The 27,001-nt window shown below is 44.1% G+C and overlaps 1 protein-coding gene across 6 annotated transcripts in view; it reads left to right on the top strand.

Moving 5' to 3' along the window:
- The window catches only part of LPP (LIM domain containing preferred translocation partner in lipoma), a 377,393-nt gene that overhangs the window by 153,199 nt on the left and 197,193 nt on the right, over positions 1-27,001 (top strand). For all 6 annotated transcript variants that reach the window (XM_077290271.1, XM_077290274.1, XM_077290276.1 and 3 more), the window contains 2 exons: positions 13,829-13,944; positions 17,888-18,010. In XM_077290271.1, the coding sequence (XP_077146386.1) occupies positions 13,829-13,944; positions 17,888-18,010 (239 nt within the window). The remainder of the gene's footprint in view (positions 1-13,828; positions 13,945-17,887; positions 18,011-27,001) is intronic.

The raw sequence follows: 27,001 nt of genomic DNA on the forward strand, positions 1-27,001 counted from the left end.
TGTACAAAAATGTATACAAAACCTCAGCAAAACACACATTTTTGCTGCAGCGTTTTTGCTGCCAAGAGATGCTGAAACCTTAAAGAAGTTTCTGCAAGCAAATACTCAATGTGCGCACATAGCCTCATGTGGGTGCGGGTGTTTTTTCTCCTCCCTCCCAGGCACTGCCAATTACAGCTTGGTAGTGTCTGAGAATGTTAGACTTCCAATATATAAAAGTGTTACAAGCCAGGCTGACCTCGTGATATCATGATGAACTAGCAATCTGATGCTGCCTAACTGTTCTTAATATTGTCAAAAAGTGAGGGTTGAAAGCGACTGTCCCCACAGAAGATGCTGATGAAATCCCTGTTGGACTGCAAACAGAAATATCACATACCGCACTCCCAAAGCAACAAATGTGAATATCTCTGAAATGAAGTGGATTGCACAAAATATAAAATATTTGGCTCACTGCCAATATATGTGCATCCATATCTGCTTTTTTGTGTAGGGTGTGACGGTGTGCTCACTATCTGTGTTGGGGAATACTCGTTTGACCACGATATTCAGGCACACAGGAACGGTTACTCGCTTAAGCAGGCAATCTGGTTTATTTAAATTCAGCATAAACCATAAAGAGTACAGTCCATTTCATTACATCCACAAAACATTATAGAACATCAGACAGTTCATATAGCAGATACACTTCTCTGCCGTATATTACAATCCCCTTGTCCGGGGTTACCTTCCAGGAGCTCCTTCTCCTCTCGCCGTCTCCTTGTCAGTCCTGTCTTTGACAACACAGAAGCAGTCCCAGGCTATGCAGATACATGGTCTCGCCAGGTGTTTCCAGGAAGACTCCACTCACAGGAGCTTCCAACACAGACTGTCCAGGTCCACGGTCTCTCTAGGTGCTTCCAGGAAGACTCCACTCACAGGAGCTTCCAACACAGACCGTCCAGGATCTCCAGTACAGACCATTCAGGTCCAAACACTCTCAACACCCTGTGACCCACACCCTAGTCACATTATGATTCGACTAGCCCTGCCAGCCTCCCTCTAAGACAACATAATTACTTGTGGGATTACAGGTCCCAGAAAAACCTTACTTCAGGCTGGCAGTGCAGAGTGTCTTCCTCTGCGACACACATGCCGACCATTTACAATAAGGCTATGTTCACACGGTGCGGTTTTTGCTGCGGAGCCGCAGCGGAATTGCACTGCGGATCCGCAGCAGTTTTCCATGTAGGTTACAGTACAATGTAACCCAATGGAAAAAAGGACCCGCTGTGCCGACGATCCTTTTTTCCACAGGCAAATCCGCAGCGGTTTTGCCTGCAGAAAAAAGAAGTACCATGTCAATTCTTTCTGCAGATTCCGCTGCGGGTTTCCAGCAGCACCAATAGGAAACTGCATTTGGAAACCCGCAGTGGAATCCGCAGAAGAAAAAGGATCAAAAACCGCAGCTAAAATCAGCGCTGAATTTAGCTGCGGTTTTTCAAAACAGGACCTGAAAAAAAAAGGATGAAAAAAAGGAACGTGTGAACGTAGCCTTATGCTGGACTTTGACTCATCACCACAGTTATGCCTGCAATTGCCATGCATTCCTGTGGCCTCAATACGCCTCCATACGTATTCTGGGAAGACCATGCAGCGCCCCCTACCTGTAACAGGGGTCACTGCATCACAAGGACTACTCACAAGAGTCACCATTTGGAGACCTTTACTTCAAAGCTGGTTGCTAGACCAGGTACTAATGCTCACCAGAAACAAGTTGTGGACCCCTGACCTATTGCATGTGTGATGCAGTGACCCATGTTACAGCCAGGGGGCGCTGTATGTGCTCATCAGGATACGCATGGAGGTGTATCTGTAATGGTGATGGTAAAACAGCGACTGGCAGGATTGTAAATGGCCGGTATGTGTCGCAGAGGGAGTCTGCGCTGTAAGCCTGAAGTAAGGTTGTTCTTAGTCCCATAAGTATTTGTGTTTGTTTATTTAAAATGGAAGCTTGCAGGGTTAGTCGGAGAGCTGGGTGGGTCTGGCTAACTAAACACACCTCCCATCCAGGTGAGGGGTTACAGGTACATAATGTGACCATGGTGTGGTCACATCGTTCTGAGGGTATGGACCTGAATGGTTCTTGGCTGTAAGGTCCTGTGAGAGCAAAGGCCTGGGTGTTGGTAGGTCCAGAGTGGGGACCGGATCCCTGAAGAGCACCTGGTGAGGCTGTGATCCTGAATGGCCTCTGTGTTGGGAGGTCCTGGGATTAGGACCGATCCCTGAAGTGCACGAGGTGAGGCTATGTACCTAGAGAGCCTGGGACGGCTCCTGTGTTGGCGTAGCCAGGAGTGACAAGGAGTCAGCGTGAGGAGCTCCTGGAAGGTAACCCCGGACAAGGGGGGTTGCAATATACGGCAGAGAGGTTTATCTGCTACGTGAACAGACTGGTGGTGATGATGTGTTCATGGATGTAATGAAATTAACTTTATCTTCTGTGGTTTATGCGGAGTTAATAAACCAAATAGACTGTTTATGTAAGAAACCGTGCCTGAGTGCTTTAATCTCCTTGCCAAGCGAGTGTCCCCCAACCCACTCAGGTAGCGCTATCTCACACATTCTATGTATGGATGTGTTTTACTACTTTGGTAACCCTTCAGTATTTTTTTATTCTTTACTTGCATAAATTAGAATAAACCTCACAGTTCTGAAAAATTAGAAGCTGAAAAATGAATCTCAGCATGTGTCAATGCATTCACCTTCCCATTCAAATTCGTAGTAAGTTAGTTTAGCAGTTAAATTTTTTTTTCTACTACCCACTTGTTTAGTACATTGACCTGACAAGGGACAGCCAAGTATATAGTTGAGTTAGCCACTTAAGAACTTTCAGGATGTTAAATCACATTTCCAGTAAGCTCTACAAAAGAAATCTACCGTAGTTTTGTATTTTATTATCAGTAGTGTATGTGTGTATGTATTTTGTCTCTGTATGTGTGTGTGCATGTATTTTGTTTCTGTATGTGTGTGCATGTATTTTGTTTCTGTATGTGTGTGTGTGCATGTATTTTGTTTCTGTATGTGTGTGTGTGCATGTATTTTGTCTGTCTGTGTGTGTGTGTGCATGTATTATGTCTCTGTATGTGTGTGTGCATGTATTGTGTCTCTGTATGTTTGTGTGCGTGTATTTTGTCTCTGTATGTGTGTGCGTGTATTTTGTCTCTGTATGTGTGTGTGCATGTATTTTGTCTCTATGCGTGTGTGCATGTATTTTGTCTCTTGTGTGTGTGCATGTATTGTGTGTGTGTGCATGTATTGTGTGTGTGTGCATGTATTGTGTGTGCATGTATTTTGTCTATGCGTGTGTGCATGTATTTTGTCTCTGTATGTGTGTGCATGTATTTTGTCTGTTTGCATGTATTATGTCTCTGTATGTGTGTGCATATATTATGTCTGTGTGTGTGTGCATGTATTTTGTCTGTGTGTGCATGTATTTTGTCTGTGTGTGTGTGCGTGTATTTTGTCTCTGTATGTGTGTGCATGTATTTTGTCTGTGTGTGTGCATGTATTTTGTCTCTGTATGTGTGTGTGCATGTATTTTGTCTCTGTATGTGTGTGTGCATGTATTTTGTCTCTGTATGTGTGTGTGTGCATGTATTTTGTCTCTGTATGTGTGTGTGCTTGTAGTTTTGCAGTATACACAGCGTGACTGTCATTCTCCATTAATACAGTAGTACATTATGCAGCTTCACTTTTTGGGGGGGAATAACGTGGCAAGTGGCGCTCTACACAAATGGTGTAGGAAGTTATGTGATCAGTATAACCCACCAGAGCTGACATTTTGGCTGCAGACTGTAGAAGTACCCTCCTCCGCCCCCAACATTCCCATAGCCATAGGTTTCTCACAGTGAGGGGTGTCTGCGTAGGCCGTGTATGGTTGGGCGAACTTTAAGTCCAGGCTTTTTCTTGTGTTAAAACAGGTATCTGAACTATGGAGCACGAGTGAATTGACGCACTGTGCGGGGTAAAGACCCCCAGTTACCCGAGGAGCACAGTTAGTTCTCACTTTCCTCTGAAGGCCCACATTACCAATGACCAGTATATCATCGCATGCCTCTGAATTTACTTTCAGCACACATATTTGCCCTATGGTTTTACTAGTGAGCGCCAACTTTTTATGTCTGTTTGCCAGAATCTGTTTTGCAAGGGAGAGAAAGTTGCTGGATCTTAAAATACACGGCTATATATTTTTAGAACTGAATGTGAAGTTTAGCATCAACCGCTGGAAAGAAGATTCTTCATCTGGGAATGGTTTGGCAAATGAGATCCTTACTCCCAGACTTTGAGGATGGTGGGTGTGTAGCTGCTGTCAGATGCCGAGTGTTGTGATTTGGGGAGACGACGCTGTAGAGCCAGTTTAGCGTTTCTTGCTGACTTCGGAAGAACATTAACCATTTAGGGGATGACATCCTGTTCCACGGAGCGGTTCTGTGGGTGTTCAGCTTTATTTTTGCCTGCAAGTTGTGAGAAGATAATTCATCACCTCACCTTGTGAGCACTCATTCATTTTAACTGATTACGCCTCCAACTATTCTCACATTGCTGAAATTACTAATTGCTATTCCTCGTGTGTCAAACAGCGAATCCTGAATAATTAATCCCAAATAAAATTAGTTGAATTGGTCCTTTTTAATTAGAGTTCCTGCTGCTGTTTGTTCTGAGCTTCCTTTTTCCATCCTGCTCTGAGAATTTGGGGATGATTAAAACTGTTTAAGGCTTAAACAGTTGGTGACCTTTCCTTGCAGAATAAATCTATAAACGCAATATTTCAACTAGCATGGGGTGATCTGCATTATTTTTGCTTGATAAAAAAGAAAAAAACCTTTTATGACTTTGGAGTTCCCAATAAAATAAATTAAATTGGCTTCTGTTATAAATGAGTATGCCACAGTGTTCGATTGGGCTGAAAGCAAGAGATAGCGAGTGGGTCTGTAACCCTAGAAGATCTTGATGGAGACGACAAAAATGATTGTAGTTGCTTAGCAGAGATTATCTTCTATGGTTAGATTTTTATCAGTAGATCTGTGGATGTAGGCAAGTCATTATCAGACAGAATTCATGGGGTAATTACAACTCTACTAGTTAAAATCTAGCCATTTCTTCACTTCATTTAACTAGGCCGTCTGGATATTCGTTAGGACTCTATACTTTAGTTGACCTTCTACCATCTTGGACTTCTTATTGGCATGTCACTTTATTACTATCTCAGATTACCAGTGTCAACATTTAGTGTTTTTTCCATTTCATTTCTGGGTTGGCTTCAAATTTGGTTTAGTGCAGCAAGATGCAATAGATATTAACTTTAGATTATCACCCCTTTTGGAAGCCGTGATGGCCAGTTGTTGCGGCGCTCCGCATTTAGATGGGTGCTTTTATGTGGGATGACCTGATGGGTTTTGTTTGCCATAATGGAACTTTGTGGAATTTTACTAAACTTTTTATTTGGCAAGTGGACACTTGACTATGATTCAGCCTCTTTGGGAACTTGGACAGTCTTTTTTAAACACATTATTTTTGGGGGTAAAGTTACTTAGAATTGGCATCTGCAAATTATAATAAAATGTATTCAGGTTATTCCATTAGTCAGTGTTGGAAAATCGTCTGTTTGAATAGGCAACGCAGCATGACCAGTTTTGTCATTTTTACTTTTGTCATTGGAAAGGAAAAAGTCTGACATACCTTTTTAACATCTTTGTACCAGCATTTACATTAATTTAGGTTGGGCCATTAGGTTTATTGCTTTTATGGGTTTGTCAGAAATTTAGATATACGGTAAAGTGAGTTGTCCAAATGTCTACTTTTATTAGGAAATGGGAAACCTCATGCTATTACTACTAATTCAGGAACTTCCTTAAATATTCTGAGACATTTTTAGTGCTTCAATTGTCACCATAACAAATTGTTCTGCATTTGTAAGGACAAGCAAGACCAAACTACAATATATGAAAGAATAAGCCGGCATCATCCCTTTAAACCTTGTTTATAGGGTGACTGACACAGAAAACTAAAAAGACAATTTCTTTTGTATGATGGAGGTATGAGCATCTGAATATACAAAGTAATATGCAAAAGTTTTAAAGGGAATCTGTCACCCGTTTTTTTCTACCTCATCTGAGAGCAGCATGATGAAGGGAAAGGGACCCTGAACACTACGATGTATCACTTAGTTTACTGGGTGCAGCAGTTGTGACAGAGTTACTAGGTGCAGCATGAAGCAGAGCTGAGAAAGCTAACCCCACCCACACTATGCTCTCTATGTACATAGTCTATAGAAAGTGAGCTGCTTATCACAAGAGGGGCGTGGTATGACTAGGCTTCACTCACTGCTGTAGTCCTGGCAGTGATTATCACCAGGTGATAAAACCTTCATTGCAAGTAAACAATAGCACTAGCTTTATAAGTGATACATTGCTGAATTCTCTGTGTTAAGGTACCTTCACACTGAACGATATCGCTAGCGATCTGTGACGTTGCAGCGTCCTGGCTAGCGATATCGTTGAGTTTGACACGCAGCAGCGATCAGGATCCTGCTGTGCCATCGTTGGTCGGAGCAGAAAGTCCAGAACTTTATTTAGTCGCTGGACTCCCGCAGAGTGTGTGTGACGCCGATTCAGCGATGTCTTCACTGGTAACCAGGGTAAACATCGGGTTACTAAGCGCAGGGCTGCGCTTAGTAACCCGATGTTTACCCTGGTTACCAGTGTAAATGTAAAAAAAAAAAAAAAAACACACTACATACTTACATTCCGGTGTCTGTCCCCCGGCGCTGTGCTTTCCTGCACTGACTGTGAGCGCCGGCCGGAAAGAACAGCGGTGACGTCACCGCTGTAATCTGCTTTACGGCTGGCCGGCGCTGACAGTGCAGGAAAGCACAGCGTCGGGGGACAGACACCGGAATGTAACGGAATGTAAGTATGTAATGTTTGGTTTTTTTCACATTAGCACTGGTAACCAGGGTAAACATCGGGTTACTAAGCGCGGCCCTGCGCTTAGTAACCCGATGTTTACCCTGGTTACCCGGGGACCGGCATCGTTGGTCGCTGGAGAGCTGTCTGTGTGACAGCTCTCCAACGACCACACAGCGACGAAACAGCGACGCTGCAGCGATCGGCATCGTTGTCTATATCGCTGCAGCGTCGCTAAATGTGACGGTACCTTTAGGCTATGTTCACACTTTGCGGTTTTTGCTGCGGATCCGCAGCGGATTTGACGCTGCGGATCCGCAGCAGTTTTCCATGCAGGGTACAGTACAATGTTACCCTATGGAAAACAAAAACCGCTGTGCCCACATTGCGGAAAATCCCTTTAAAAACCGCGTGGAATTGCTGCGGAAAAAAAAGGAGCATGTCACTTTCTGCGGATTCCGCAGCGGTTTTCAACATGCACCAATAGGAAAGTGCTGTTGAAAACCCGCAGAAGAAACCGCAGGAAAATCCGCAGTGAAAACCGCAGCGGTTTTGCACTGCGGTTTTCCAAATCCGCTGCGGAAAAATCCGCAGCAAAATCTGCAAAGTGTGAACAAGCCCTTAGTCTCTACCTCATGCTGCCCTCAGGTTACATAGTGAAAAAACAGTTGGCAAATTCCCCTTAAATATGTATAGAAAAAAATGCTCAAAGTAAAAATGCATTAAAAAAGTGTTAATACTTTTTATCCATTAACAAAATCCAAATTGAACACAAGAGAAATCTATATGAAATCCGTATTTGTTGTGACAAATGTTTGCCTCCCAGTTCTTCTATGTATTCTTGCACAAAATCATGGACTTTGGTATAATTGGTTGATAGTACGTCCGAGGTCAGATACCGCGCTTTGATGCAGGGCTCCGGCGGTGAGCCCGCATCAAAGCCGGGACATGTCAGCTGTTTTCAACAGCTGACATGTGCCCGCAATAGCGGCGGGTGAAATCGCGATTCACCCGCCGCTATTAAGTAGTTAAATGCCGCTGTCAAAGGCTGACAGCGGCATTTAACTACCGCTTCCGGCCGCGCAGCCGGAAATGCGCGCATCGCCGACCCCCGTCACATGATCGGGGGTCAGTGATGCTTCTGCATTGTAACCATAGAGGCCCATGAGACTTCTATTGTTACTGATCCCCGCTAGCTGTGAGCGCCACCCTGTGGTCGGTGCTCATAGCACACCTGCATTTCTGCTGCATAGCAGCGATCTGATGATTGCTGCTATGTAGCAGAGCCGATCCAGTTGTGCCAGCTTCTAGCCTCCCATGGAGGCCATTGAAAACATGGCAAAAGTAAAAAAAAAAAAAAAAAAAAGTGAAAAAAATATAAAAGTTTAAATCACCCCCCCATTCAAAATAAAACAACAAAAATCAAACCTACACATATTTTGGTATCGCTGCGTTCAGAATCGCCCGATCTATCAATAAAAAAAAAGGATTAACCTGATCGCTAAACGGCATAGCGAGTAAAAAATTCAAAACGCCAGAACTACGTTTTTTTTTGGTCGCTGCGACATTGCATTAAAATGCAATAACGGGCAATCAAAAGAATGTACCGGTATCTGCACAAAAGTGAAATCAATAAAAACGTCAGCTTGGAACGCAAAAAATAAGCACTCGACCGACCCCAGATCATGAAAACTGGAGATACAACGGGTATCGGAAAATGGCGCAATTCTTTTTTTTTTTTTTTTTTTCTTTTTTTTTTTTTATAGCAAAGTTTGGAATTTTTTTTCACCACTTAGATAAAATGTAACTTAGTCATGTTTGGTGTCTACGAACTCATAATGACCTGGAGAATCATAATAGCAGGTCAGTTTTAGCATTTAGTGAACCTGAACCTAGCAAAAAAGGCAAACAAAAAACAAGTGTGGGATTGCACTTTTTTTGCAATTTCGCCACACTTGGAATTTTTTTTCCCGTTTTCTAGTGCACGACATGCTAAAACCAATGGTGTCATTCAAAAGTACAACTCGTCCCGCAAAAAATAAGCCCTCACATGGCCATATTGATGGAAAAATAAAAAAGTTATGGCTCTGGGAAGGAGAGGAGCGAAAAACGAACACGGAAAAACAGAACGCAGCCGCAGGGACTCAAACATATTATCCAAGCATGTCCGAGATACTCTAATACACCCGAGCATGCTCAGATAACACAGTATTAGAGTACATTCGCTCATCACTATTCCCTTTGGAAGATGTCCAGCAGTGCCATCAGCTCAGAATTGAAATCAACCAGCGAGACCCAGCTACACTGATCTGCTGTTAAGAGAAGTTGATCCTTAAGTGGTCTTAATAGAGGAATTTTGCCCCAAAAGCTGTACCTTTTGACAAGGAAACAAGGCCCTTGAGAAAGCATGGCGATTTAGCCGGCGAAACGCGCGTTGGGGTTGTTTAACTTATGCAGCGGTGTTGTCTCTGCGACTTGGTAAGGTTATACATGCCACTATTAGTATATACACATTTTAGTGGCTTACTATGCCAAACTTGCATATACCGTAACCTTTTTTTATTCCACATTCATGTTTGTACCTCTGAATAGGTTGCAATGATTCTTTTTGATATGGGAGATTTATGTAGTGTTTTCCCTATCTGAGGCAGTATCTGATTAAAGGGATACAAACTTGCATAGTAGACCTTATCATAAAGTTTTCTGACCTGTATCTGAACCTTCTGTAATTATACATTTTTGCGGAGAACCACTACTGTGTGTCCTTATTTTGCACTTGTTTGTGTGTGTGATTATTATGTAATATTTTAGGTGCTAATAAAGTATTTTTGTACATTTTTAAACACACCTGTGCTCCTCCTATTTGGAGGCCCGATGCTAACACATTGCGAGGGCGGTAATGTCACGATGGGGGCAGGCTTTGCAGCGTTGGGAATTGCTCTTCTAGAGTCTCATTTGCCCTTTGTTGTCTTCAACGTTGTGCCTTTGCTGCTTTCCTTTCATTGTCATTGCCTTCCTTTTTAGGAGGAGCCATGTTGGCATTGATATTTGCTTTTTAAAGGGGTTTTCCCACGAACGAAAGTTCATTTTAAAAATTATCTGTCTCTGACCGTGTACAGATCATACCACAGCTCCTGGGCTGAGGAGGAAGCCAAAGACAACACTGACATTACAGCAGGAGATCGCAGAGGATACATTTTGTGAGGTAAAATATTTTTTAAAAACAGTCAGTGAAATGAATCCTCTGTGATTCCCTTCTGTAATGTCAGTATTGTCTTTTGCTTCCTCCCTTGCCCAGGAGATGTGGTATGCTCTGTACACTGTCAGACACAGACAATTTTTAAAATGAAGTTTAATTCGTGGGAAAACCCCTTTAATGTGACCTTCCTCTGCCTGTAGACAGGTCGCGCATCTGCCGTCGGGATCAGCCGAATGATTCACTGCGCCTGCGCGGAATTCGCACAGGCGCAGTAAATCAGACCGCTGCCATCTTTGTGCAGACAGATAGCGGTGGTCACATTAAAACTGCGTATGTGCTGCTCCTGTACAAAGATGGCAGCAGTCAGTGAATCATTCGGCTGATCCCGGCAGTGGCGTGTTCGCGATGGTGTTCCGCTGGTGGTACCTCTCAAGAGGCTTCGTACGGCGTATACAGGGTGTGTGTGGTGCGTACGGCGTATACAGTGTGTGTGGTGCGTACGGCGTATACAGTGTGTGTGTGTGGTGCGTACGGCGTATACAGTGTGTGTGTGGTGCGTACGGCGTATACAGTGTGTGTGTGGTGCGTACGGCGTATACAGTGTGTGTGTGGTGCGTACGGCGTATACAGTGTGTGTGTGGTGCGTACGGCGTATACAGTGTGTGTGTGGTGGGTACGACGTATACAGTGTGTGTGGTGGGTACGACGTATACAGTGTGTGTGGTGGGTACGACGTATACAGTGTGTGTGGTGGGTACGGCGTATACAGTGTGTGTGTGTGGTGGGTACGGCGTATACAGTGTGTGTGTGGTGGGTACGGCGTATACAGTGTGTGTGTGTGGTGGGTACGGCGTATACAGTGTGTGTGTGTGTGTGGTGGGTACGACGTATACAGTGTGTGTGTGTGGTGGGTACGGCGTATACAGTGTGTGTGTGTGGTGGGTACGGCGTATACAGTGTGTGTGGTGGGTACGGCGTATACAGTGTGTGTGTGTGTGGTGGGTACGACGTATACAGTGTGTGTGTGGTGCGTACGGCGTATACAGTGTGTGTGTGTGGTGGGTACGGCGTATACAGTGTGTGTTTGTGTGGTGGGTACGGCGTATACAGTGTGTGTGTGTGGTGGATACGGCGTATACAGTGTGTGTGTGGTGGGTACGACGTATACAGTGTGTGTGTGTGTGTGTGGTGGGTACGGCGTATACAGTGTGTGTGTGTGGTGGGTACGGCATATACAGTGTGTGTGGTGGGTACGGCGTATACAGTGTGTGTGTGGTGTGCGTACGGCGTATACAGTGTGTGTGTGGTGGGTACGGCGTATACAGTGTGTGTGTGTGTGGTGGGTACGGCGTATACAGTGTGTGTGTGTGGTGGGTACGGCGTATACAGTGTGTGTGTGTGTGGTGGGTACGGCGTATACAGTGTGTGTGTGTGTGTGGTGGGTACGGCGTATACAGTGTGTGTGTGTGTGTGGTGGGTACGGCGTATACAGTGTGTGTGTGGTGGGTACGGCGTATACAGTGTGTGTGTGGTGGGTACGGCGTATACAGTGTGTGTGTGTGGTGGGTACGGCGTATACAGTGTGTGTGTGTGGTGGGTACGGCGTATACAGTGTGTGTGTGTGGTGGGTACGGCGTATACAGTGTGTGTGTGGTGGGTACGGCGTATACAGTGTGTGTGTGGTGGGTACGGCGTATACAGTGTGTGTGTGGTGGGTACGGCGTATACAGTGTGTGTGTGGTGCGTACGGCGTATACAGTGTGTGTGTGGTGCGTACGGCATATACAGTGTGTGTGTGGTGCGTACGGCGTATACAGTGTGTGTGTGTGGTGGGTACGGCGTATACAGTGTGTGTGTGGTGGGTACGGCGTATACAGTGTGTGTGTGTGGTGGGTACGGCGTATACAGTGTGTGTGTGTGTGGTGCGTACGACGTATACAGTGTGTGTGTGTGTGTGTGGTGGGTACGGCGTATACAGTGTGTGTGTGGTGGGTACGGCGTATACAGTGTGTGTGTGGTGGGTACGGCGTATACAGTGTGTGTGTGTGTGTGGTGGGTACGGCGTATACAGTGTGTGTGTGTGTGGTGCGTACGACGTATACAGTGTGTGTGTGTGTGTGGTGGGTACGGCGTATACAGTGTGTGTGTGGTGGGTACGGCGTATACAGTGTGTGTGTGGTGGGTACGGCGTATACAGTGTGTGTGTGTGGTATGACGGTGTTCCGCTGGTGATGCCGCGCAAGAGGCTGGTACCTCAGCAGTTTCCATATTGAGACACACATCACTTGGGTGTCCCAATATGGCGGTCGGTGAACTTCTGCCACTTGGAATTCTGGCATCCGGACACATCTGGACGGAACAGGATGCAAAGACATTACAAGGTAAGTATATATTAAGATGACCATAATGACACTTCGAGGTCTTTGACCATGTAACTCAGACTGTTTCTGTTACATGGATGCATTAGAGGCTCCAAAATATCTTATAATTTACCTGTTGTTAAAATAACTGGACCATCTGCCTAACCTCCCACCATTCCAATTCCTGTATTAATTATGACGCTCAAATGTAAATCCCTTTAAACGCACAATGGTGAGCGCAACAGAAAATGTGATTACTAAGAAAGAGAGCAATTCTATTCTGACTAATAAGGGATGTGCGTTTCTACAGCCTATATATTTGTATGGATGAATATGTTCTTGCACGAGTAATTGGATTACACACCAATTTCTGTAAGAGACCGTGTTTCACTGCTGATCAGGGCTGGGCGATCCATTACAGCCAGTTATGTGTATATTTTCTGTATTGCACAGTTGTTACTGCAGTCTAAAAATATTATTTTACTGATGTCGTAGGCACTACCAAATAACTGAGGGAGCATTCGTAGGAGTCCTATTGTCACAATAAGCTTGCAGTCTAAACAGATTTGCCGATCACTCAATAAACAAGCAAAACACTCGTTCACCAAGTGACCTGATTTTTTGTCTTTCACAAAAAATCCTCATTCTGGCAGCTGCTCATCATGTGTAAACAGGACCCGCAGTGCTCAAAATAATAGAAGTCTATGCGTACAGCGCAATCTATTATAGATTGTTCTGCGTGCATCATTACGTGCCGCCTGCCTTTGTAAACAGACTGTTGAACAGCTGCCTATTGGTAAATATCTACTGATCCGTGGTCGTTTACCACGGCGAAATTGGGTATTGTAAATCCGCCATAACTGCTGTTCTCATTCCTCCAGTGATGAGCGAACGTGCTTGGATAACGTCTCATCCGAGCATGCTCGGTGTTATCAGAGTATCTTGGGCGTGCTCGTACGTTATGTTCGAGTCCCCGTGGCTGCATGATTTGCGGCTGTTACACCACCTGAACACGTGGCGATTGCCTGTTTGTTCCGCAATCCTCACATATGTTGAGGCTGTCTAACTGCAGCAAATCATGCATCCGCGCGGACTCTAACATAACATGCAGTCACCCCCAGATGCTCGGATAACACCCGAGCATGCTCAGTTAAGACGTTATCCAAGCACATTCACTCATCACTACTGCTCTCTTTTTGTCTCTGTGCCCCAATATACAGTATATGGTCATATTTGGCATATGTTGAGGGGGGTGTTATGCACCTATATTTTTATCATAAAAGATTTGTGAAGTGTAACGAATTATTGTCTTTCCTGATTTGCAGGGGACTTTCCACCACCTCCTCCTCCTCCTGAGGAGCAAAGTCTTCAGCATTCGTCTGGCTTTGGGAACTTTCCTCCTCCTCCTCCTGATCCTGATGACGCAGTGTTCAATGTTCAGGTAATGCATTAGAAAAGAATAGGAGGTCATATTTTAGGCTGCTGACATTTAACATTCATACCCTGTTCCAAAGTATCATGATTAAAAGTGTGGAAACCGCCATTTATCCATTTCGTAGTACATGCTAGGTGGGGTGTAGAGAGATCTTGCTTCAGCTTTATTATCATCTACATTTAATTTATTACCTATAGATTATCTGCCTGCATCATGTCCAGATATGTTGGGTCCATCAGATGGAGAGCGGCTCCTGGTCGTCACTCTTCCTAATATATCAGTGTGTGCGCTGATGACTTGAGGCCTAAGAGCAGATGACAAGCTCTCCTCCAGTGCGACTTCTTAGGCTCGGATCACACTGCATTCCTTTTTTTTATCTTGTGCCTACACCCGAATGAAAACAAAAAGTCTCCATACTTGTTCTATGACTGATATATACTATAAAAAACCTAAAGGTATGACCTGGGATGTAAACTGGTGTGCATGCAGTGTGTAAGCGCACATCCACACTGGCCACTGAACAGAAAAAAATTGACAAGCATAATGATTCAATCCCCTGCAGTAAATAAATAAAAAGCAATAGTAAAAAAATATAGGGTACTTGGTTAACATGTTTTTTGATCAAAAAATGCAAAAACCATCCAACCACGTCACAGTGACCCTAATTGGGACAGTCCTAACTCTAATATTAAAATCTTACCATTTGTCCAGTGACACGCATGTGGTTAAGGGCTGAGACGGACTGAGCCCAAACAGTGGACACACAGCCGAGGGAGACCGCATCAATATAATGCCCAGGTCAAGGAAAGGCAGGCCACACCTTTTAGTATTAGAGTTAGGACTGTCCCAATTATGGTCACCGTGAAGTGGTGGGATGGCTTTAGTATTTTTTTTTTTACCAAAAAACATGTTAACTATGTACCCTATATTATTGTCATGCACTATTGCTTTTTATTTATTTACTGCATGGTAGTTAATCATTATGGTTCCATCTTTGTTTGTTTTTTTCTGATGTATACTATGCCAGACAGGTCATATTACTATAATAGACTCCATTTGTTTTTACAAGAAATAAAAGTGCAGCAGGAGCTGACCCAATTGTGAACATACATGTGTAGTAGAATAAATCCTGACCACACTGGTCTCTAAGACATTGCCTTTATGTGCTTGGAACATTCCTTTCAAATTTGTGAGAAAAAAATGCTTTTTACATCAGGTGAGTGTTAAAAGGATCTGAGACACTTTTTTCTTTTTCTTTTTAATAGCTCACTTATTACTGAGGGTCAAGCTTCTCTAACCTTCAGTGATCATTGGCTATTACCAGGGAAGTCACATTGTGCTATAATGTAACATAATTGTAGCTCTTTGGCTTGTCACAGTTCACTGCTGAGCAACTGTGAATAGATTTGCCAGAATCACTTAAAGGGAACCTGTCACCCCCAAAATCGAAAGTGAGCTAAGCCCACCAGCATCAGGGGCTTATCTACAGCATTCTGTAGATAAGCCCCCGATGTAACCTGAAAGATGAGAAAAAGAGGTTAGATTATACTCACCCAGGGGGGGTCCCGCTGCGGTCCGGTCCGATGGGCGTCGCGGTCCGGTCCGGGGCCTCCTATCTTCTTACGATGGCAGAGCAAAGTACTGCAGTGCGCAGGCGCCGGGAAAGGTCAGAGAGGCCCGGCTCCTGTGCACTGCAGTACTTTGCTCTGCCCTCAACAGGGCAGACAAAGTACACCTGCGCCGGAGCCGCAGCGTGAAGACAAGAAGAGGACGTCATCCTAAGAAGATGGGAGGCCCCGGACCGGACCGCCCCCCCCCATCAGATCGGACCGCCCGCCCAGGTGAGTATATTCTAACCTCTTTTTCCAATTTTTCAGGATACATTCCAGAATGCTGTAGATAAGCCCCTGATGCTGGTGGGCTTAGCTCACCTTTGATTTTGGGGGTGACAGGTTCCCTTTAAGTCTACAAGCACCTAATGCAGATTTAAAGAATTGTCTCATGAAGATTATGCAAAAAGATCCCGCTGGGCATCAGCTATGGATTTCACCTGAAACAGCAGGTTTATCGGCTGATTTGTATGTGACTAGTTTCACTAGTAAAACAAATCAGGTCCCTTTTTAATAAAAGATTAGCTGAAAGACTTCCCAAACTTTTTCTTCCTGACTAGAGCCTCAACAACTTAACAACAGTAATGCCTTTGCCTCATCAGTAATAGACATGCAGATTCCATGAGCAAGCACGGAGACCTCAGTATCAACTTTTGATTTCATAATAAAGATGTCCATACACCTAAAAGACAGTCTGACGTTACTCTGTATGTAGGGTAAGGGAATGCTGGCAAAAAGAATCAGGAATTTCAACATGCTCAATCCTTCAGTCTAACGGGAGACATTCCTTCTTCTAGTTGAGAACAGATGCACACTTGTCTATGTCAAACGTGTATGGTCAAGTCGGGAAGAATTGCTTTTGGCAAACTGCTATTTAAGTTGTCTGTGCATGTTTACCGTATTTTGCGGATAAGATGCACCATATTATAAGACGCACCCCAAATTTTGAGGAGAAAAATAGGAAAAAAAAACTTTTTTTTAATAAAATGATGGTGTTTTTTTATAAGCCATGCATCTTATTGCTTACTGGGGGTGGTGGCTGCTGTGAAGCGGGATCCAGAGTCGGTGCTGGAGGAGGCAAAAGTGGAGCGTTGCTGCAGGCCACAGGCTGGGATGAGGGGATGATCAGATGTTCGCTGCTACCGGTTTTCGGTGGTGTGGGGGCTATGTCGACATTTTGTGAAAGCCCAGAGCCCCCGCACTTGCATGGTTTACTATGCAGTGGACCGCATGCGTAGATGGAGATCTCTGCACCAAGATCTCGGGAGATGAGAGATCTCTGAGAATTTTTCACAGTCATCTGCTGTGAAGACACTGAGCTTGAGCTGCGGTGACCTCATCACTGTTTTTTCCCCGCGGTGCTGAGGTAACCGCACTTCAGCCCTACTGTGAACGCAGCTTCATTGACCGGCAGTAACCTCAATGAAGTCACTGATGCTGCACTTGCAGCAGCTCATTCACCAGTGGTTCTCAGCCTGGACGGTCACCTCTTGCCACCATGGGCTTGATGTCACCTGACAATACAAAGGTGACATCAACCTCACAAATGTGAACCCCATTTACCACCGCTACAGGGCAAGTGGGAAGAGCCGGGAAAAGCGCCAGAATTGGCGCATCTAATAGATGTGCCTTTTCTGGGAGGCTGTGGGCTGCTATTTTTAGGATGAGGGGGGCTGTGTCAATGGTCCCTTACTAGCCTGGGAATACCAGCCCCCAGCTGTCTGCTTTAGCAAGGCTGGTTGTCAAAAATGAGGGGATCTCACTCCGTTTTTTTTTTAATTTTTTTAATTATCATTTATTTACAGTTCAGGAACCGGCTAATGAATACTCCCATCAGCCGCTCCTGCTGTCACTGTTATTAGCTGCAGCAGGTGTAGGTTGATGGGAGTAATAGTCCATCAGCCACCGCTTGCTGTCGTTGTTATCACTTGAATATAACTCATCATTCTCCCCTGCTTGCACTGATCGTAAGCAGAGTAGAGGAGAATGATGAGCTGTCTTTGGCACCTTGCGCCAGGGGACAGTGCTTACTGTACCACTTATTCCCTGGCACCAGTGTGTGTCACGTGAATGACATCCTAGTGTGTCATCCGAGTGCACGTGTGTGCGACATTTTGCAGCCCGTGCTGATGGTAAAAACGAGGCATGTCATCGTGTTTTGCCCACGGACATGTGCACAGACCCATTCACTTGAATGGGTCTACGTGTGTGTGTGTGTCTCTGGTACATGTGAAAACTGTCACCACATGTACTGGAGACACGGATGTGTGAAAAAGTCTTTAGACAATATTGTTTCTAGACGTTGGTGTTTTGTAATGTATGTTCTTCCTGTTTCACAGATTAATACCAGTGGAAAAACTCTAGAAGAACGGCGCTCAAGCCTAGATGCAGAGATTGACTCCTTGACCAGCATCTTGGCCGATTTGGAAAGCAGCTCTCCGTACAAACCAAGGACAAGTCAGGTACAAAAATGTCTTTGGAGCAGCACAACTTTCTGTAGAGTCTCCTATTTGTAGTATTTTTTGTTAATATGCAGAGTTCATGATAGTGGCAAGGTAATGAAACCAAGAGGACCGGACACTAACAGATCTTTGGAATAAGATCACAATACTATCTAATGCTTACAGTTTAAAGAGAGCTTTACTTTCATGGGATCTGTGAGATGTGCTTTTTTTGTTTTGTAGCTTTGTACACTTTTGGTAGCTTTTGGTTCAAGCTCTGGTAGCCTCATTCAGCACACTGTCTAGCAGCATATCTGGAAAACCTTAGAGAATTTGATAGCCACATAATGTAGAGACTGATTTCAGGGATTTGTCACTTGGACACCTGGCTGCAGTTTGATAGAATCCCTGTTTTCTCTTTTGTAGATGTAGCAGTGGTCAGAATTAGGGTTGAGCGAAACGGATCGGACATTTTCAAAAGTCGCCGACTTTCAGCAAAGTCGGGTTTCATGAAACCCGACCCGATCCCACTGTGGGATCGGCCATGCGGTCGGCGATCTTCGCGCCAAAGTCGCGTTTCATTTGACGCTTTCCCCGCCATTTTTTCAGCCAATGAAGGGAGTGAGGGCAGCGTGATGACATAGGTTCCGGCTTGCTTTGTGCGGCGTCACAGGGGGTAAAACCGCCATCTTAACGTTTGGGATATAGCGATTTGCACAGTGAAACACAAACTTTGCAGGGACGGAGGAGAGAGAGAGAGAATGAGAATATATCCCCATTGACTTGCATTGGGTCTCGTGTTTCGGTCGGGCCCCCGACTTTTCACAATAATTGGCCGATTTCACACGATCCGACTTTCGAGACAGTCGGGTTTCACGAAACCCGACTCGATCCTAAAAAAGCAAAAGTCGCTCAACCCTAGTCAGGATGCGGAGCTGTTTCTAACCCCACCTACATCCCTAATTGGCAGCTTGCTGAATTGACTGTACACAGGGAACTTTCAGTCAGTGATGGGGCCGGGACTAGTCAGATTAGCCTGACTAGTGACTAGTGACATATCCCTGGAATCAAGGTCTCAGCTCCTACATTATGCTGTTGTCAGATTACATATTAAAAACCTGCTGACAGATTCACATTAAATGCCAAACCCCTAGTTTTACTTATTTGTAATCTTATATAATGAGTCAATGAGTCATTAATTGAAATATCTTTTCAGTAAGTGGTCGGATTTTGTTTTTTTTTTTTTGTTCAAACTCACAAAAGTGCTTTTATAAAAAAAAAAATTTTGTTGAGGAAATTTTATTTTTCCAATTTTTCCCTATTCTTTACCCCTACTTATTGCAATTAATCTCATGACCCTGCCTGTCCTAAATTTATGGGCTATAGGATTGTTAGCTATAAGCAGTGTTCAGTCCTTAAAAGGATTGTTCTTGTGTAAAGTTTATACTTATAGTAACTTCCATATTATTTACTAGAAAATAAGTTTCTAGAGTGATTGGTTACTGCCAAGTAGAGACATATCAAATTTTAGGTGCCTTAATAACATTTGTGGTACATACACTTTTGTGAAGGCAGCGGCCCAAATATTTACCGAACCGTAATTTAGGATTTTTCTTTATTGGTGATCCCATTAATTCACATAGTTGATAGGTTTGGCAGAAGTGACCCTAGTTTAGTTCAGTTAATTGGGTTCCTTCAATGACTCCTGTTGGGTCAGCTCATGTAATATATTTATAGATGATACAAACGTTATATATTTATAAGCTAAAATAACCCTTGTCTAGTCGAAAGTTTACAAATGCTAAGGGCACAATTGGTTAGAAACAAATTTCCATGCAATGTGAAAATCATGTTAAAGACAGTTTGCAGAACTTGGCCAAGTCTTTGCAGTAAAGGTTCTTTAACACAATCACATTTACTGTAAAGGACATCTTCCAGCTTCAAAGCCTGGGGTCTAATTCCTGCTCCGACAATTTTGAATATTTTGTCTGAATCCCATTTATTAGTGTGGGCCAAGGCAAATTGGTAGATTACTTGTGTGACGTACTTTATTTTGGAAGGACTGTTGCTTGCATAGTTGGTACAGCTGTACTTTTTAATGCTAGGTACCCTTCATGTTACTGTAGATATTCTGTTCTGTCCTTGCTCCCGTTTTATGGAGAGTGGATAAAGCATCCATGTTATTTCCCCTATTTTTGGAATATAAAGTTGATATTTCTATATATACATGTCTCTGTATGACTCTACCCCTTTGTGTTGTGTTCATTTAATTATTTATGCTTGCCAAACATTTTTTCTTCGCAAACACTAAATGAAATCTGTGCTCACATAGTTTGTCATGTATTTCCTGATCATTCATTTTTTTTTTTTCTAAAAACTGAAGTGGTTCCGTAAGTGAAATACTACCTTTTGCAATACATAACATTTTCTGTTTTTCCTCTATTAAATACCTTCCTTCATACATCTCTCTCCCCATCCATTCATCTTGTTACAGTAGACCATGATTAGTGAGTGCGGAGGAGCTGGGGGATAAACTTTGATTTCCTGGGCTGATGTAGTGGCTAACCCTCTCTGTCTGCCAACACCAGCTGGTGGTCTCTTTACGAAGGGACCATATGTTCCAGACAAGTCTTATTGAGATATTATAAAAAGTGGCATAAAATATGACAACTGAGGGGCCCGATTCATTAAAGCTTTCTTGCCAAAATTCTTGCTTAAAAGCTTTTAAAAGTCAGAAAATAAGGGGCAACTCGGAGAGTTGCGCGTAAATTTTGCAACTGTTGACATCTTCAAGACAGTTTCTCCTAGCTCCACCAAAATGAGCAGAGAAGGGACAGGGTGTGACGACTGATGCTCGTGAAATTCATGACGAGTGGTGGCACGACGCTGTGGTAAGATTTGTGGCACAGTGTACACAGAAGTGTTTGTCTTTCGTCCGACACTCCTAATTCGTGAAGTGGCATTCGCTTCTTCATGACACAAGAGCAACTCACTACAGCACTTCCCCTCATCAGGGCCAGCGTGAACAATCCTGGTCTTGATGAATCGCGCCCTAAGTGTTTCTCTATTTTGCCTGTTGAGTATAGATGGTATTTGCAATGTTAAAGGTGTTCAAATTAAAAATAAAAGGATATCTGAATACCGAATGCTGGCGAGGAGAATAAAGTTAATTTTCTCCCCACTGCATTCGGCAGCGTGCATGCGCTGGACAGCATCATGTAAGAATGGGGAGAAAAAAGCCTTTACTTACACACAAAAATTGTAAGGCTTGTTTTGAGTTTGCCAAAATACATGTGGAACACTCCCCAAATGTGTGGAGGAAGGTGCTGTGGTCAAATGAGACGAAAATTGAGGTTTTTGACCACCAAGGTAAACGCGATGTCTGGCGCCAAACAAACACAGCTCATGACCCTAAGAACAACCTCCCCAGAATGAAACATGGTGGCGACAGCATCATTCGTGGGGTTGTTTATCGGCAGCAGGGATAGGGGAAAATGGTCTGAGTCGAGGGGAAGATGAATGGTGCGAAATACAGGGATATTCTTGCGCAAAACCTGTTTGTCTGTTGGTAATTTCAGACTTTAATGGAGGTTCACCGTCCAACAAGACAATGACCCATAGCATACTGCTAAAGCAACACTTGAGTGGTTTAAGGGGAAGCGTGTAAATGTTTTGGAGTGACCTAGTCAAAGCCCAGACCTTAATCCAATTCATAATCTGTGGTCAAACTTGAAGATTGCTGTTCACCAGGGGAAACCATCTAACTTGAAGAGCTGGAGCAGTTTTTCCTTGAGGAATGGGCAATAATCCCAGTGGCAAGATTTGGAAAGCTCATACAGACTTACGGTATCTAAAACGACATAAAGCTGTAAGTGCCGCAAAAGGAGGCTCTACAAAGTACTGACTTTAAGGGGGTGAATAAATATTCACGCTGAAGATTTCAGTTATTTTGTCCTAGTTGTTTGCTTCACAAAAAATAAAACTAAATGTCCCCAGTTGTAGGCATGTTCTTTACATGAACTGATGCAAACCCTCGAAAAAGAAACCTGTGGAATTCCAGGTTGTGTGAATACTTTCACAAGCAACTAAATGTGGGCATTTTTTTCTAGTACTACGAATTAAATGTCGGACTTATGATGCGTCCCAATCTTTCTGGCAAAAGGCCTGATAATCTAAATCACAGTAATGGACGTAACGTGCAGCACAGTGTGCATTATAGCCTCAGTAATGTGATTGTAGCACAGTCACATTTTGTACCGCAGCGATGTGCCTGCCTCCATAATTACAGAGCTGGCGAGTACAACAAATGCATATTTAGTAAATGCTTCATCCTGCAGGTAATGACCATGTGCTATCTGCCAGTTACCATAATACCCAAACAGCAGGGACAAAGCCACAAAATGAGCTGGTCACCATGTTATGACTGGTTGCACAATGCTCAATCTGGAGTGTTATTCTTGGAGGACTCCTAGTCCCCATGTGCCAGATCTGTCGGTGGATCAGAGTTTACTATTGTTTGTCCCTGTTTTTCTTCCTTCACATCACAAAACTGATGCAGTCTGTGTGTGTGCACTATGCACTGAAAGGGAGAAATGGGCTCTGTTCTGTCATGTTTAAAGGCCCTATTTATCACATGAAGGGTCACCTCCAAGAAAGCCTCAGCCCCCTGTGACGATTCTTACTTAAAACCATGTCTGAAGCCAAAAGTATTTTTTTCTTTTTGCCTTGTAAGGGTATGTGCTCATGTTTAGGAACTGGTAGCACTTTGGACGCAGCACATGTCCGCTGCGTTCAAAGCTCTGGCGTCTAGTGGACGCAGGTGATTCCACATGTGTTCATTGAACCGTGCACAACCGACCTTTATCTTATCGAGACTAGCGTCTCTGCAAGATATAGACATGCTGCGATCTGGAAAGACGAAAGGCAGAAGTGAATATTCATTTCTCTTAAGTAGCGGACACATGTGACTGCCCAGCTGCTGCAGGAAGCCTGCGGCTTACACTGTGCGCGCTATTAAATAGCAATTAATACTCGCTGCCCTCCACGCACATAGTCCCGGCATGGAGAGCAGTAAGTATTCCAGCAGCTGTCCTCTGCTTGTAAGCAGCACATGATGTCCCTGCCATGCGCTGCTTCCAATCATAAATCACGGTGGCTCAGTGGTTAGCACTGCAGCCTTGCAGCGCTGGAGTCCTGGGTTCGAATCCCACCAAGCACAACATCTGTGTAAAAGCTTTTATTAATTAGGACAGCAGAGAGGTGACATAGGGATGAATAGCCATGAATACCGGGATAGGAATGAATAGCCATGAATACCGGGATAGGGATGAGAGGCCATGCATACCGGGATAGGGATGAGGAGGCCATGCATACCAGGATAGGGATGAGGAGGCCATGCACACCAGGATAGGGATGAGGAGGCCATGCACACCAGGATAGGGATGAGGAGGCCATGCACACCAGGATAGGGATGAGGAGGCCATGCACACCAGGATAGGGATGAGGAGGCCATGCACACCAGGATAGGGATGAGGAGGCCATGCACACCAGGATAGGGATGAGGAGGCCATGCACACCAGGATAGGGATGAGGAGGCCATGCACACCAGGATAGGGATGAGGAGGCCATGCACACCAGGATAGGGATGAGGAGGCCATGCATACCAGGATAGGGATGAGGAGGCCATGCACACCAGGATAGGGATGAGGAGGCCATGCACACCAGGATAGGGATGAGGAGGCCATGCACACCAGGATAGGGATGAGGAGGCCATGCACACCAGGATAGGGATGAGGAGGCCATGCACACCAGGATAGGGATGAGGAGGCCATGCACACCAGGATAGGGATGAGGAGGCCATGCACACCAGGATAGGGATGAGGAGGCCATGCACACCAGGATAGGGATGAGGAGGCCATGCACACCAGGATAGGGATGAGGAGGCCATGCACACCAGGATAGGGATGAGGAGGCCATGCACACCAGCAGAGGGATGAGGAGGCCATGCACACCAGGATAGGGATGAGGAGTTGTGATGAGCGAGTATACTCGTTGCTCGAGATTTCCCTAGCACGCTCGGGTGTCCTCCGAGTATTTTTTAGTGCTCGGAGTTTTAGTTTTCTTTGCCGCAGCTGAATGATTTACATCTGATAGCCAGCATAAGTACATGTGGGGATTCACTAGCAACCAGGCAACCCCCACATGTACTTATGCTGGCTATCAGATGTAAATCATTCAGCTGCGGCAAAGAAAACAAAATCTCCGAGCACTAAAAAATACTCGGAGGACACCCGAGCGTGCTAGGGAAATCTCGAGCAACGAGTATACTCGCTCATCACTAATGAGGAGCCATGCTTACCAGGATAAAGATGAGGAGTCATGCAGACCAGAATAGGGATGAGGGAACAATGCATACCTGGCTTATACTAGAGTCAATAAGTTTTCCCAGTTTTTTGTGATAAAATTATGGCTGCTGAACTCTGGGATTAAGGACAGCAGAGAGGTGACATCTGGGCCAAAGAGGTAGATACATACTAAACACATAATGCATACAGCTATATATCTACGTAAATGTTATAAGGGGCCAAATGACCAGAAGTCAAAATGGTAAAATAGAGCCCAGCGAGTGGCTTAACCCTTTCACGACATGCGCCGTACTAGTACAGCGCCTGTCATGTCTTCCCCTTTGATGTGGGCTCCGATGCTGAGCCCACATTTTTCCCGACACATGTCAGCTGTTTTGAACAGCTGACATGTGCCCGAAACAGCCGTAGGTGGAATTGCGATCCACTCGCAGTTATTAGCCCGTTAAATGCCGCTGTCAAACTCTGACAGCGGCATTTAACATGCGCTTTCGGCAATCGTGCCGGAAATGCACCTATCAGTGACCTCGTCACGTGATCTCGGGTCACTGATGGGTTGGCATGACAACAAGAGGTCTCCTACAGACCTCTATGGTTGTCAATGCCAGATTGCTATGAGCTCCACCTGGTGGTCGGCGCTCATAGCAAGTCAGCAATTCTGCTACATACAGGCGATCTGATCATCGCCTGTATGTAGCACAGACAATCAGGTTATGGCAGCTTCTAGTCTCCCATAGAGACTGTTGAAGCATGCCAAAAGTAAAAAAAAAAAAAAAAAGTTTTTGAACATATTAAAAGAATAAAAAAATAAGTTCAAATCACCCCCCTTTCGCCCCATTCAAAATAAAACAATAAAAAATACCTCAAATATACACATATTTGGTATCGCCGCATTCAGAATTGCCCGATCTATCAAAATATAAAAAATAATTAACTCGATCACTAAACGGGTAATGAGAAAAACAGTTAAAGCACCATTTTTAAGTTCTTTTGGTCGTCGCAACATTGCATTAAAATGCAATAATGGGTGATCAAACGATCATATCGGCACCAAAATGGTAAAATTAAAAACCTCAGCTCGACGCACAAAAAAATAAGCCCTCACCCAACCCTAGATCACGAAAAATGGAGACGCTACGGGTCTCGAAAAATGATTCAATTAATTAGTTAATTTATTTTTTTTTAACAAACTTTGTTGTTTTTTTTCACCACTAAGATAAAAAAGAACCTAGACATGTTTGGTGTCTACGAACTGGTAATGACCTGGAGAATTTTAATGGTAGGTCAATTTTAGCATTTGGTGAACGTGGCAAAAAAAAAAAAAAAACCCATTGTGGAATTGCACTTTTTTTTTGCAATTTCACCGCACTTGGAATTTTTTTTCACATTTTCGAGTACACGATATGGTAAAACCAATGGTGTTGTTCAAAAGTACAATTTGTCCCACAAAAAACAGGCCCTCACATGGCCATATTGACGGAAAAAGAAAAAGCTGTGGCCCAGGGAAGAAGTGGAGCCAAAAACAGAAACACAAAAATGAAAATGGGCTGCGGCGCGAAGGGGTTAGGCTAAGTTCACATTAGCGTTCGGGGGCTTTGCGGAAGGCTGCGTACTTCCTCTGTTAAGCTCCGCCTACTTCCACATACTTCTGCATGCGTTCTGCGTTCCTATCTTTAACATTGGGTATGCAAGACATGTGGATGCGTTGTTTTGACGCACCCGCTGACCGCATGTCCTGCATACCCAATGTTAAAGATAAATATGCAGGATGCATGTGGAAGTAGGCGGAGCTTAACGGAGGAAGTACGCAGCCTTCCGCAAAGCCCCCGAACGCTATGTGAACTTAGCCTTAAATAGCAGTGCAAATATTGATGTTAAATATTGGGTAAAAAAGAGACCTGAGGGGAAATAAACCAAAACTTAAACTTGTGTTAGCTTCTTCCAGGGAGTATGTTTTTAATCAGGTCTGTTTTGTATCTTTTGACTATAACCTTTTTTTTGTTTTGGGAGTTTTTGCTTCCATATTTGCAGGTTTTTATTTGACGTTTGGAAGTGCATTAAATGTACTCTGGCCTTGTATAGAGATTTATTGACACAAATGTTGGTTTTCACCAAGTTTGCTGCTTTATTGTTTTTGGCTTTTATTCAGATTTTTCTATGGTTTCTGAAGTACAGTTATCAGAATTTCATAAGTTTTAAAATTTTAATGGACAAATTCATCACATTTATGCACAGACTCAATATTTACAGGACTTCTTTTAAGTCACTCCGCCATGTTGGATATCACCTTCTAGGTCAAATCCTGACTGATGGCAATCCGTTTTTGTCTACTCTGGGCTTGGCGTTTATCATCATTTCTGTATTTTTGTTTCCTTTTTTGTCCACCCACTATTTGAGGATTGACTACAGTACTCAGGGTAGCGCTCACTGTCTTTTCACAGGACAATCATTCGTCCAGATATAACCAAACTGTCTGATGGGAGGTTCATCAGAGATAACTTTACCACAATCTTCTGCAGTCCAATCCCTGATTTCAGACTGTTTGAGAAGTCTAATATTGATTGTCCGGAGAAGAAAATATGTTTTCTACCATGATCCCTGTGTCTTACTAATGTTAAGGCATGCTGCGATCTTTCATGTGTGGGGTGTT

The sequence above is a fragment of the Ranitomeya variabilis genome, chromosome 2 (genome assembly GCF_051348905.1).
Source record: "Ranitomeya variabilis isolate aRanVar5 chromosome 2, aRanVar5.hap1, whole genome shotgun sequence".
NCBI lineage: Eukaryota > Metazoa > Chordata > Amphibia > Anura > Dendrobatidae > Ranitomeya > Ranitomeya variabilis.